The sequence below is a fragment of the Triticum dicoccoides genome, chromosome 2B, assembly GCF_002162155.2.
Source record: "Triticum dicoccoides isolate Atlit2015 ecotype Zavitan chromosome 2B, WEW_v2.0, whole genome shotgun sequence".
NCBI lineage: Eukaryota > Viridiplantae > Streptophyta > Magnoliopsida > Poales > Poaceae > Triticum > Triticum dicoccoides.
In genome coordinates this window covers 56,356,049-56,367,585 of record NC_041383.1, presented here as the reverse complement: position 1 = coordinate 56,367,585, position 11,537 = coordinate 56,356,049, and the positions used below count along the sequence as shown (strand labels likewise).

At 43.6% G+C, this 11,537-nt stretch overlaps 1 protein-coding gene across 1 annotated transcript; it reads left to right on the top strand.

Annotated features, from left to right (window-relative positions):
* Positions 1-2,636: 2,636 nt before the first annotated feature.
* Positions 2,637-10,752, top strand: LOC119367102. Its single transcript, XM_037632716.1, has 4 exons — positions 2,637-4,969; positions 5,846-6,566; positions 7,579-7,715; positions 10,538-10,752. The coding sequence occupies exons 1-2, from the start codon at positions 2,943-2,945 to the stop codon at positions 5,928-5,930; spliced, it is 2,112 nt and encodes a 703-aa protein (XP_037488613.1). The 5' UTR covers positions 2,637-2,942; the 3' UTR covers positions 5,931-6,566; positions 7,579-7,715; positions 10,538-10,752.
* The last annotated feature ends 785 nt before the right edge of the window (positions 10,753-11,537 follow it).

Here is an 11,537-nt window from a genome sequence, read left to right as displayed (position 1 = left end):
CATGCCCACAAATGGCGGCAGAGTATCCTGACCACAAATGGAAATCAATCACCACGCACATATATATGCAACTTGCTAGCTGGCCAACATGCACGTCTGAGACCGACAACATACCTACACAAATGTACGTACTCATCCCCTTGTTCCAAACGCAGCACTGTACAAGTCACAAGCTACGTACCAACCTACTCTCGCATGTATGATGCGTGTGGTTCCAAATTTATAGTACTCCACCAATTGACAAGCCACCAACCTAGCTACTTGGCTACTCACCTCCTTCCAAATTCAGCTTGTCTCCGTTACCTAACAGTGAGTGAGGGAGTGTACACAAGATCGATGCAGCTATTCACGTACGTACAAACAAGGTAACATGCATGCATGCCGGCAATGTGTGGACGTAGCACACAGCTATGCTTTCTTTGGGCTGTTGTTGGGCGCAGCTACGCTAGCTATGGAGTTGATGCATTATAGATAGCTTCGACTTGGAGTCTTGAACACAACTGCAAACAAGCATGCATGCATGCCCCCGCAACGCTCTCTAGCTGCTGGTGATCCAACTCGGAAGCTTAGCAGGATTCAGGGGCGCTTTGCGGTTGATCTTCTTTTGCTGGTTCAATCAAGTCAATGTAAGCTCACTATTTTTCTTGTCATTGTCGATCAATTTGGCATCCGCACGCATTAGCTAGTGTGTCTTTTAATTTAATTTGTTTACCATGCGTAGCCATATATGAAGCCCCTTTTCTACAACGGGTTTTGTTACCCCCACTTTTGGTATGGGTTGCGTACAATCTACTCCCTCCGTCACAAATTGGATGCAATAAGGTCTTATATTATGGGACGGAGTGAGCAGTAGGGAGTATCTAGCATATTTATGAGTATGTCACGGTCTCCTCCATGATTCTAAGAATTTCATCACAAATTCAGCATAGATCAATTAATTCCTTGTAGTGGGAGTGACGCCATTGCATGCGGTCTCCTCCATGCTAAATAGCTATATCGTGACATCTTCTCCCCTCTCGTTACCGATCAATGAGCCACACTAGATCTTCCCACACACCATCCACTCTTGCACACCCCGCCACCACTTCTTGTACCCATGCTCCAGCAAGTTCCGTAGCCACTCTGCATAGCCCCGCAGCCTCCTTAACCGCCTCTTTACATGATGGCACTCCTATGCCCCTCCTCGTGCCACCTCTCAAACTCCTTGTTCAGGGATAAGGGAAGGCAAAGGAAAAATTTGAAAAAAATCACACGTTAATGTATAGACTTCAGTGTTAGTAAAACCCGTGTTGAGAAACATGGGCTACTACCGAAACTAGAAGCAATTTTTTTAATGGTTGTAGAAGGGGCGCAGAGCATCTCCAACGGGCCCTCAAATCCATCCCTACTAGGGTGTTACGGGGGCTGCCCTAGTATCACCTGTTGGATTACCAGTACCAAAGGAGGTGATTTTGCATATCCAAATAATTTCCACTTCATTCCACATTTTTGTATAAAGACTATATTCAACTCTATTTTCTTATCACAATAAATCAAATAATTGTGTTTCCAGCTACACATAATTCAACATCATTTCATATTCATAAATTTGAAATTAAATTAAAAAATGAAATTCATATTAAAACATAGTATATGGTCAAAATGCACGTAATATAAATTAAACATTGCAAAGTTTACTCCCTATGCATGGCCAACCTGCGTGTTCCGACAAACTACCAACTGCCTTGGCATAAAACCACCATGGCAGGGCCTCTTGTTGGTCATAATGTCAGCAAACAACATCGTTGAAATACATCATCATGGTCCAACAATGAATCATCAAAAAAACTCAACAAGCAATCTCATATTCACAAAGCTATGTTGGCAACTACATTGACATTCAACACACATCACCAGTTGATTGCGTCAATGAAAAATATCCCAAACACTAGAGGCATTTCATCGAGCACCTTGATAGCATAGAGGAACTCGGGCCCCGGGCAGAGCCCTGGGGCTTGTTGTAGTTGTGGTGCATAGGGCAATACGACATGACTATGCCCGATGTTGGGCAGCATGGCGAGCTCGGGGTACCATGCGAGTAAGGAGGGACACGGGTGCTAGCTAGAGCTCAATCCAGTGCAGCTCATGTGACATGGCATGGGTGTTGTGGATGGCGGCGACGCTTTCACTGCCATCTTGCACGGGTGACAATTTCTTTGATCACTATGGAACTTTGGGGCAGAGTCTATCTAAGGGGGCTTGTAGGAACACAAAAATCTTCAAGGGTATTTCTAATGTAATATAAGTAGTTTTTCCTGTGGGGATGTGGAAGGATGAACACTGGGGATGCTAGAAAATAAACCTGGGTAGTTCTCAGGCTGGGTCGGGTTTCAGGCCGGGCATACAAAAATCTCGACCTTCAATAACCAACTTGAGCTGAATTCATCGAGCAATCGACCATCCAACCTGCACACGGCCGGTATGTTATCCTAGACCTTGGCTCATCCTTCTCTCTCAAGCATGTAGATGCATGTAACATTCATTAGCACGCTAGTTGTAGACGCATTTTGAGTATGTGACTAGTTAATTTGCATATGTGATATCTGATCATGTATATCATGTTGATTTCAGCACAGGAGGATTGATCGTGCCACCAATTAATGGACGAACCAGGATGGGCAAAATACTGGTTGGTGCAGGTTGTGAATGTCTTGGAGATCCCGGGAGCGGTCCTTTTGAGCTTCACCGCGCATATTTTCGTCATGTTTTTTGCCGACATCCGCCGGCGTAAAGCCTCTGGCATGCTGATGGTGCTCCTTTGGGCGGCATACCAGGTGGCCAACTGGGTGGCGCCGTATGCCCTCAACAACATCTCTGCCTGCGACGACACTATGTCATAGAGGCAGCAGCTTCTTGCATTCTGGGCGACGTTCCTCCTGCACAATCTTGGTGGCCCAGACAACATGAGTGCCTTATCCCTGGAGGACAGTTCGCTCTATAGGCGCGAAGCACCACTGGTCCTCTCACGGGTTGGTGGAGCGATCTATTTCCTGTACAAGCACTTGCACACCGGTAGCGGCGGCGGTGCTTTGATCACGGCGTCAATCATGGTTTTGGTTGTTGGCGCTACCAAGTATGCAGAGAGGGCGTGTGCGCTATGGCAAGGTGACTTGGCCAAAATCAGGGGCTCCAGCAACAAGAAGCAATCAATTAGATTCTTCACTGCTTTTGATGGCTTGGACTATGGCTCACTGATCAGAAAAGGAATGGATGGTAAGCTGGACGATGAGGAAGCCTTGATTGTCGCACACGGCATGCTCCGATTCTGCAAGCGTGCCATGGCTGATTCTTCAGTCTACACAGAGCCACCTGACAAGGGTGCCATGGTTGATTCTTCAGCCGACACGGAGTCACCTGACAATGACTACGACCTTGATACAAGCAGAAAAATATTGGATATGAAGTGGGAGAAAATGTGCAGTGTGGTGGAGATGGAGCTCTCACTCATGTACGACATCCTCTACACCAAGGCCAGCATCATCCACACCTCAACTGGAGTTGGGTACATCATCCGCATCGCCTCGCCGCTTGCCATTGTCGCCGCCACTGTGCTCTTTGGGTTCTACTACAACAAAGAAGGCCAAAGCCTACCGGATGTGATGATCACATATACCTTGCTGTTAGCAACCCTCCTCCTGGATACGAGATGGCTGTTGAGTGCACTTGGGTCGACCTGGACGCATGCTTTCCTGCAGGCCAGCAGGCCATGCCGATGGCTTCGACATGCCGTTTTGTGCTCTGGGAGATGGCTCCAGCTCCGCCATTTCGTTGTTTCTCTGGATGTTCGGAGGCTGCGCCTCACGGGTTCTCCAAGGAGTGCAAGCAGCTACAGAAGGTGGTCGGGCACTATTGGGAAGTACAGCTTGCTGCAAGAGTGCACTCGGAAGATCAGTGTTTGCGGCAAAGCAGCAAAGGTGATTGGATTGGGAGATATTTGGAAGGAATACCAGCACTCCAGAGGAGGACGTAAGCTCTCAGATGATGTCAAGGAGGCGGTGTTCACAAGGGTTAGGGAAGTTCTCAGGTTAACATACGAAAAATACAAGGATGGCATCTACTCCATGAGGGACATCACAACAAGCTGGGGTCAGGTGACAAAGGAGATTTATACGAAGAAGAATGTCCTGAAGGCTGAGCAGAAGGAGTTCATGCTGGGCTTTGGCCGTGAATTCCAGGAGGACATCCTTGTGTGGCACATCGCCACCAAAATTTTCCTCGTCCATGCAAAGAAGAAAGGGACCCTTGCCGACGCGATCGTTGCGCTGTCGGAGCATCTCATGTTCCTCATGGCCGTGAACCCGGACATGCTACCAGGCCTTGCGCTTCGCAGCCTGTACGAAACAACCCTCAAATATTTGCAGGGGGTATTGGTCAATGCAAACATTAGTCCCAGTCGGACAACTGGAGAGGAGAAGCTTGCAAGGATCCTCTACAAGAACAAAGACGGCCAGTGGGATTTCGATGAAAAAAAAATTCGTGGGCTGCTCAAAGAAGGGGCTAATATTGCGATGGTGCTGCTCAATGAGGCTGATAATTCGAACATGCAAGAACTGTTGGAGCTCGTCTTCAACATTTGGGTGGATAAGCTGTTGTATGCAGGCACCCGATGCAACAGGGAATCCCATGCCAAGCAGCTCGGCCATGGCGGTGACCTCACCACCATCGTATGGCTTATGGCAGAGCATGCTGGGCCGTTCCGGACCGGCGAACTTGGTTCGGATGTCGGCAGTGATGAGGGGAAGCCAGAGGAAAAGAAGGCTGAAGAGAAACCGGAAGGAATGTACTATCCGTTTCCTCCACCGGCTGCATTTCCTCCGCCGTTTCCTCCGTCGGCTGCATACGGGATGCCAGAGCATCAGCCGAAGCTCGACAAACCAAAGGTAGCCACGGAGACTCCGGCCACCAAACCACCCCGAGCACGCCGTAAAAGGTATTATACGCTGTATCCAGTGTAGTGACGCCGATCGTTCTCACAGGAAAACAATGTATCTTCTACCTTAGTTTGGTATAAATTACCCATTCCTATCCCTTCTCCTTTAGTCATTATTATTTTTATTATTACGGTGCATCCTGGCCAATTATCTGCTTTATTTCGAACTTGGCGTGTACTATTGTCATATAATAATAACTCACGTCCTGAATTAGTCATCTAAGAATCTAAGATAACTAATTTAGGACGGATGTAATATTTTTGTAGTATTGGATAATCGTCATGGTTGTACGCACACCTCGAATTTATGTGTCTCAAGTCTCAACTAAAAAAAAAATAGAAAACTTTCGGCAAACAAGCTTCAAGGCCACGTACAAAATTTAAGATGCTCGCACCAAAATACTGCTACCTCCATTCTAAAATAGATGATTCTAGAAAGCATGCAGCTATTGTTCTTACTATTGGGCATTGGCTGTCAATATGTAAAAGTACTGTTGTGATTAATAATTGCTCTAATGGAATTAATCAACATCACTAGGTCGTCTGCCGTACGATCCACGATGATATAAGTATTTATATTGCTAGTTACCTACCTGCTGCTGGTATGCACGATTCAAAACCTTCATTTCAAGTACGGTCCACTGCTATCTTTCATAACTCTTAAACTAGCACTGCCCTCTTTAAAATTTCTAATCAGCCTGATTGCTGTATTGTGCTCCATAGACATGATGGTCTGGCAAATATATAATAAATTTGAGTCTCATTTCATCGTCTGGAATTTCAAGACATGCATTTTGTGAATCTCTCCTTTATCCATGTTGCCACAAGTGATGATTGATTGCTCTTGTTATCTCATGATTGATAAACGATGTGCAGTTTTGAAAATGGCTGCTGGCTGGTCTATCTTCTGCCCATCGACAAGCTTCTCCGATCCGCTGAGGATGGATGCCCACCAAGATGACTTGTCTCCCCCTCTGTTCGTTTCATATTCGATTTTGATTTGGCCGCCCTTCCCTTGCCTGATGCGGTCACTTCCCTCAAGTGTGAAGGTGCACCACTATGATGGTGATTCTTCTTCCACTCCGACCGACGCCTCTCGCCCTGCCTGCCATGATTTGTCTTCCTCCTGGGCTTAGGCATAGGCTCTGATATTTTGAGCAATGACGATTACTGAATTGTAGTTAACTGGAGATAGTGATGCTGGTCCGTAGAATCTTTATGGGCTTTTGGTTCTTTTTATTTATGCAGTCTACTGTTTTGTTCATGTTGTACAGCTAGAATAAACATAATCTCGACAGTTAATTTGGTTGGTACTATGTACACAGGAGATGTCAAGCTCAAGAGTTGCTTGATAGCTTGAATAATTTAAATACTCGATTTATTTTTGCTTGCTACCTAGCTGCTCCTTTGTTTCTGGATGCATTCCTTCCTAGGACATGATTTCTTCTTTTCCTTTTTTGATTTGAGCTCAACACATGTCCTGCTTGTGCAGCAGCAGTAGTACAGTAGAAAGAGGAGAAGGGGTTCATTGAGGAGGCGCATGGTTCAAGGCTCTTCCACCTGCTGCTTGTTCGGCATCGGCTACAAAACGGCCATGGTGAGCTCCTCTCCTTCATCTTCTCCCCGTGTTCGTTGCTTGCTCTGACGATGCTTGTGGCCATTGAGCCACAGATATCGGGGTTTATCGTCATTGTCCCATTTTAGGGTTTTTATTTAGTTCTAAAGAAATTATCTCTAGTTTGTTTGGGCCTCCGCTGGAACCCCTCTCATACAAGTGTTTGTATCGCTACAAGTAACAACATTCGTCTCAAGTGAACTGCTTCACTTTTGCCCATGTATCATCATTGCAATTGCTAAGTAAATAAGCTGTAATTTGTTTGGACCCTCTCCTACAAGTGTGTGTTTGTATTGCTACAAGTAACAAGAGGCTTGCTCATGGATGACTACATTTGGCATAAGGGAACTGCTTTGATTTTGCCCATATGTATCATCATTTCAATTGAATTATCGAAGAGCTTTGCCATGCTTGTTTTTTGAATTATAACCGAGGTTTAGCTGTGTTGTATTCATTCATGGAAATTGTCTTTTTTTTCCTTCTAATAAAGAATTGAAAGCTACAGAATCACGTCCGAGTTTGCCCCATGTTTCACTAGATTACTTAAAGCTGATCGGTTGGTTGTTAAACTGGAAGCCCTACTTTCTTGGCACAAATCATTGCTCCTTACAATTGTCCATGAAATTTGACCAACTTGTGGATGCAAAGTCCCACCACACTTGTGCAAAACAAGTGCCTTGTACGCTTTACTATCTGATGATGCCCACCTTCACCACTGGCTGAGTGCACAAAGTTGACTGCTTGTGTTTAGAAGTATTTCATTTGTGATGAATTGGTTCCTTGAACTGCTATTTACACACATATTGGAGTACACAGTTAGTTTCCAGTCTTACAAGATGCCTCTTCTGTACATATGTATGTCAAGGATGAGACCCACATGATTTAGTATTTAATTCATAGCTAGCTAGCTGCTTTGTTGTTATGCTCCTGTCATGATAAAGAATGAATTGTTATGCTCTTCTTCTGCTCTCTGATCCCCGCCTTGTCTTTGTAGGTAGGAGGTGCAGCGCCCAGTGACCCGGATGACTCCAACAGCCAAAGGAAGCTCAAGTCTGCTCCTTCTCCCCTGGTAGAGAGAAGCCACCTCCTTGGGTTCCGCGTGTCTGCTCCGACCCTGCCAGCCCACGGAAGGTCCCCTCCCCCTCTCCTCTCTTTGTTCCGGTTCAATCTTGTTCTAGGCTGATTCAGTTTTTTTTTCCTTTCTCTCTTTCTGATTTAAACATGAGCATCAGTAGATTCCGGTATCTATGTGGCTCACTAGTTGGAGCTTATTTTGGCTGCTATTAGGGAGGATTATTGTACAATTACCCAATGCAATGCCTTGTAGTTAGGTGTATCCTTCCAATGTTAATTAAATTAGTAGGTGTCCACCCTGCCTGCAAGTTTTGTGTCACTTCAAATCCTCCAAATTGGATATATTTCCACCCTGCCTGATTCACGAATGGTTTTGTTTTGCATGTCTGATTGGTCAATCCAGTAGTAACCTGCATATATTTCCAGTGAATTAGATTTTCTAATTTCTAGGTAATGAACAAATGCAGCAAGCTATCACTGCTACAAATGCATGGGAAAGCTATTGCCTTGAGAATTATGTGGGAAATTATAGTTGGTGGAAATATGGGGGGAAGCATCAAGTTTGTACAAATTAACGTCCCGTTTGGAGCCCCTCCACTCCGCCGCTCCGCTCCGGGGCTGGCGGAGCTGTAGTTAAAAAAGATGAAGCTGTAGTCCCTCGACTCCACAGCTCCTTGTATTTTTAGGAGCCGGCAGGTTGCCGAACAGAGCCTAAATGACTTCCATTTATTCGTGGAGACATGTCACATGTATATCATGTTGATGATCTGCCTTGCTTGCATTGAGCCATAAAAAAGCTGCCAACTTTTGATTTTATATAAATATGACTGAATACACGTAGGATGCACATCTGATGGGAGAAAATGGGGTGTTGTATGTTGATTTGTGAAATGTTTTGTTTGTCAATCCTAGTATCATGCATATATCTCCAATTAACTGGAATTTCTAGTTTCTAGGTAATGAATAAATGCAGTGAGCTATCACCGCTGCAAATGCGTGGGAAAAGCTAAACTACCTTGCTGGAAGTACGTGGGAAAGTGTTATTCAAGAAACTTTAGTTTCATGTTAATAGTGCATTATTTTATTATTGTAATAGGAATGTGTTCTTAAAATGATTGGTCAATCTTATACGGATTTTACGATATCCAGTGATTCGTGGGGATTATGTCACTTTTATATCCTCTTGGTGATCTGCCTTGCAATCATTTAGACATATAAAAGCTGCCTCCTTTCTCTAGAAATCCATATACTAAACTATGCCCACTTATTAGAAAAAAAATTAATATAGGATGATGTAAAATGAATCCTCGATGCCTTCTTAAAAGGACTTCAGAAGCTCAAACCAATAGAAGCTTAGTAATTAATCTGGTTGCAAAAGACTAAAAAATCCTAGGATTTATGGAGTCGCTGTTGGTTGCGTATAATGATGTGGTCTGCTTCATGTTCTAGCGCTACTTGTAGCACTAGTAGACAAAGATTATTCTTTTCGCGGCACACACCCAAGCCTTTTATTTTAACTAATTAACTATGTCTGTCCGCAGTTGTTCATTCTGGTTGTTTATATTGTTTTCCCTTTGAAACAAACTGAGATTGGTTTATGTTCAATCAATTAACTTGTGAAGCCTGGGTCTTCAAGTTAAGTTCTGAAAAAAAATCCAGTCAAGTGTGTGTGTGTGTGTGTGTGTGTGTGCGTGTGTGTGTGTGTGCGTGTGTGTGTGTGTGTGTAGCTCATGCTCTGTGTGTCCATGGGTTTCAGTGCTAAGTACATAAGCTTTAATTTGGTTGGGACCTCTCCTACAAGTGTTTGTTTGTTTGTATTGCTACAAGTAACAAAAGGCTTCACTTTTGCCCATATGATTGTGACATCATTGCAATTGAATTCTCAAAGAGCTCTCCCGTGTTTTCTGTATTATTATAAACTGAGGTTAGCTGCAATCTTGTATTGATTCATGGAAATTGTCTTCCTTTTTTCTTCTAAACAAGTGAAAGGTAGACAGGTCAAGGCCGAGTCTGCCCCATATTTCCGCTAGAGTACTGCTGATTGATTGGCTCGCAATTGGCCATGAAATTTAACCAAACTGGTGGATGCAAAGTCCAACCACACTTGTGCAAAACAAGCGCCTTTTACACCTGTGCAAAGTCCCAACACATTTTAAGTCCCACCACACTTGTACTGAAAACTGATTTGCTTTTGCCCATATGTATCATCATTGCAATTGAGTTCTCAAAGAGCTTTCCTATGCTTGTTTTCTGAATTATAACTAAGGTTTAGTTGTGTTGTATTCATTCATGGAAATTGTCTTTTTTTACCTTCTAATAATAAATAATTGAAAGTTACAAACATCAAGGCTCATTTTGCCCCATGTTTTGGTAGATTATTTAAATCTGATCGGTTGTTGTTAAACTGTAAGCTCTACTTTCTTGGCATAAATCTTTGCTTCCTGCAATTTTCCATGAAATTTGACCACAACTGGTGGATGCAAAATCCCACCACACTTGTGGAGGTAGTACATTTTACTATCTGATGCTCACTTTCACCACTAGTTGAGTGCACAAAGTTGACTGCTTTTGTCTTGTAGTATTTTATTTGTGATGAATTGGATCCTTGAACTGCTACTTACACGCATATTGGAGTACACCGTTAGTTTCCAGTCTTACAAGATGCCTCAAAGTGGCTGATAAATCAAAGTGTTTGCAGCTATTTACTTACATTAAATACCAGATGCCTCTTTTGTACATATGTATGTCAAGGATGAGATCCACATGATTTAGTATTTACTTCATAGCTAGCTAGTTGCTTTGTTATTATGTTCTTTTCATGATAAAGAATGATTTTTACGCTCTTCTTCTTTTCACTGACCCCTGCCTTGTCTCTGTAGGTAGGAGGTATGTGGCCAGCGACCGAGATGACTCTGACAGCTGAAGGAAACTCAAGTCTGCTCCTCCCTGGTAGAGAGAAAACTCCTTCTTTGGTTCCGCGTGTCTGCTCCGACCCTTCTAGCCCATGGAAGATCCCCTCCCCCTCTCCTCTTTCTGTTATGTTTCATCTTGTTCTAGGTTGATTCAGTTTTTCCCTCTCTCTTTCTGATTTAAACATGAGCATCAGTAGATTCTGATATCTATGTGTTTCACCAATTGGAGCTTATTGTGGCTGAGATTAGGGAGGATTATTGTAGAAATACCCATGGCAATGCCTTGTAGTTCGGTGCATCCTTCCAGTGTTAATCAAATTATTAGGTGTCCACCCCACCTTCAAGTTTTCTGTCGTGTCAAATCCTCCAAATGGATATATTTCCACCTATGTTTTTAAGGCGCCTAGGCATCGCTTAGGCGTCGAGGTGCCCCCCAGCGCCTTAAAGCAAAGCGTCGCCTTAAAAACATAGATTTCCACACTGCCTGATTTGTGAATTGTTTTGTTTTGCATGAATTAGATTTTCTTATTTCTAGGTAATGAGCACATGCAGTGAGCTATCACTGCTGCAAATGCCAGGGAAAGTTGTTGCCTTGAGAATTACGCGGGAAACTATAGTTGCTGGAAATATGTGGGGAAGCATCTTCCAAAAAACATCTTCATAGCACACTTCTATTGTTGTAATAGGAATGTGTTCTTGAAATAGATTGGTCGAGTTTGTACAGATTAAATGACTTCCATTTATTTCTGGGGATATGTCACGTGTATATCATGTTGATGATCTACCTTGCTTTCATTGAGCCATAAAAAAGCCGCCGCCTTTTGAGTTTATATATAATACGACTGAATACAAGTAGGATGCACATCTGACGGGAGAAAAGTGGGTGTTGTATGTTGATTTGTGAACTGTCTTGTTTGCCAATCCAATAGTATCCTACGTATATCTTCAATTAACTGGAATTTGTATT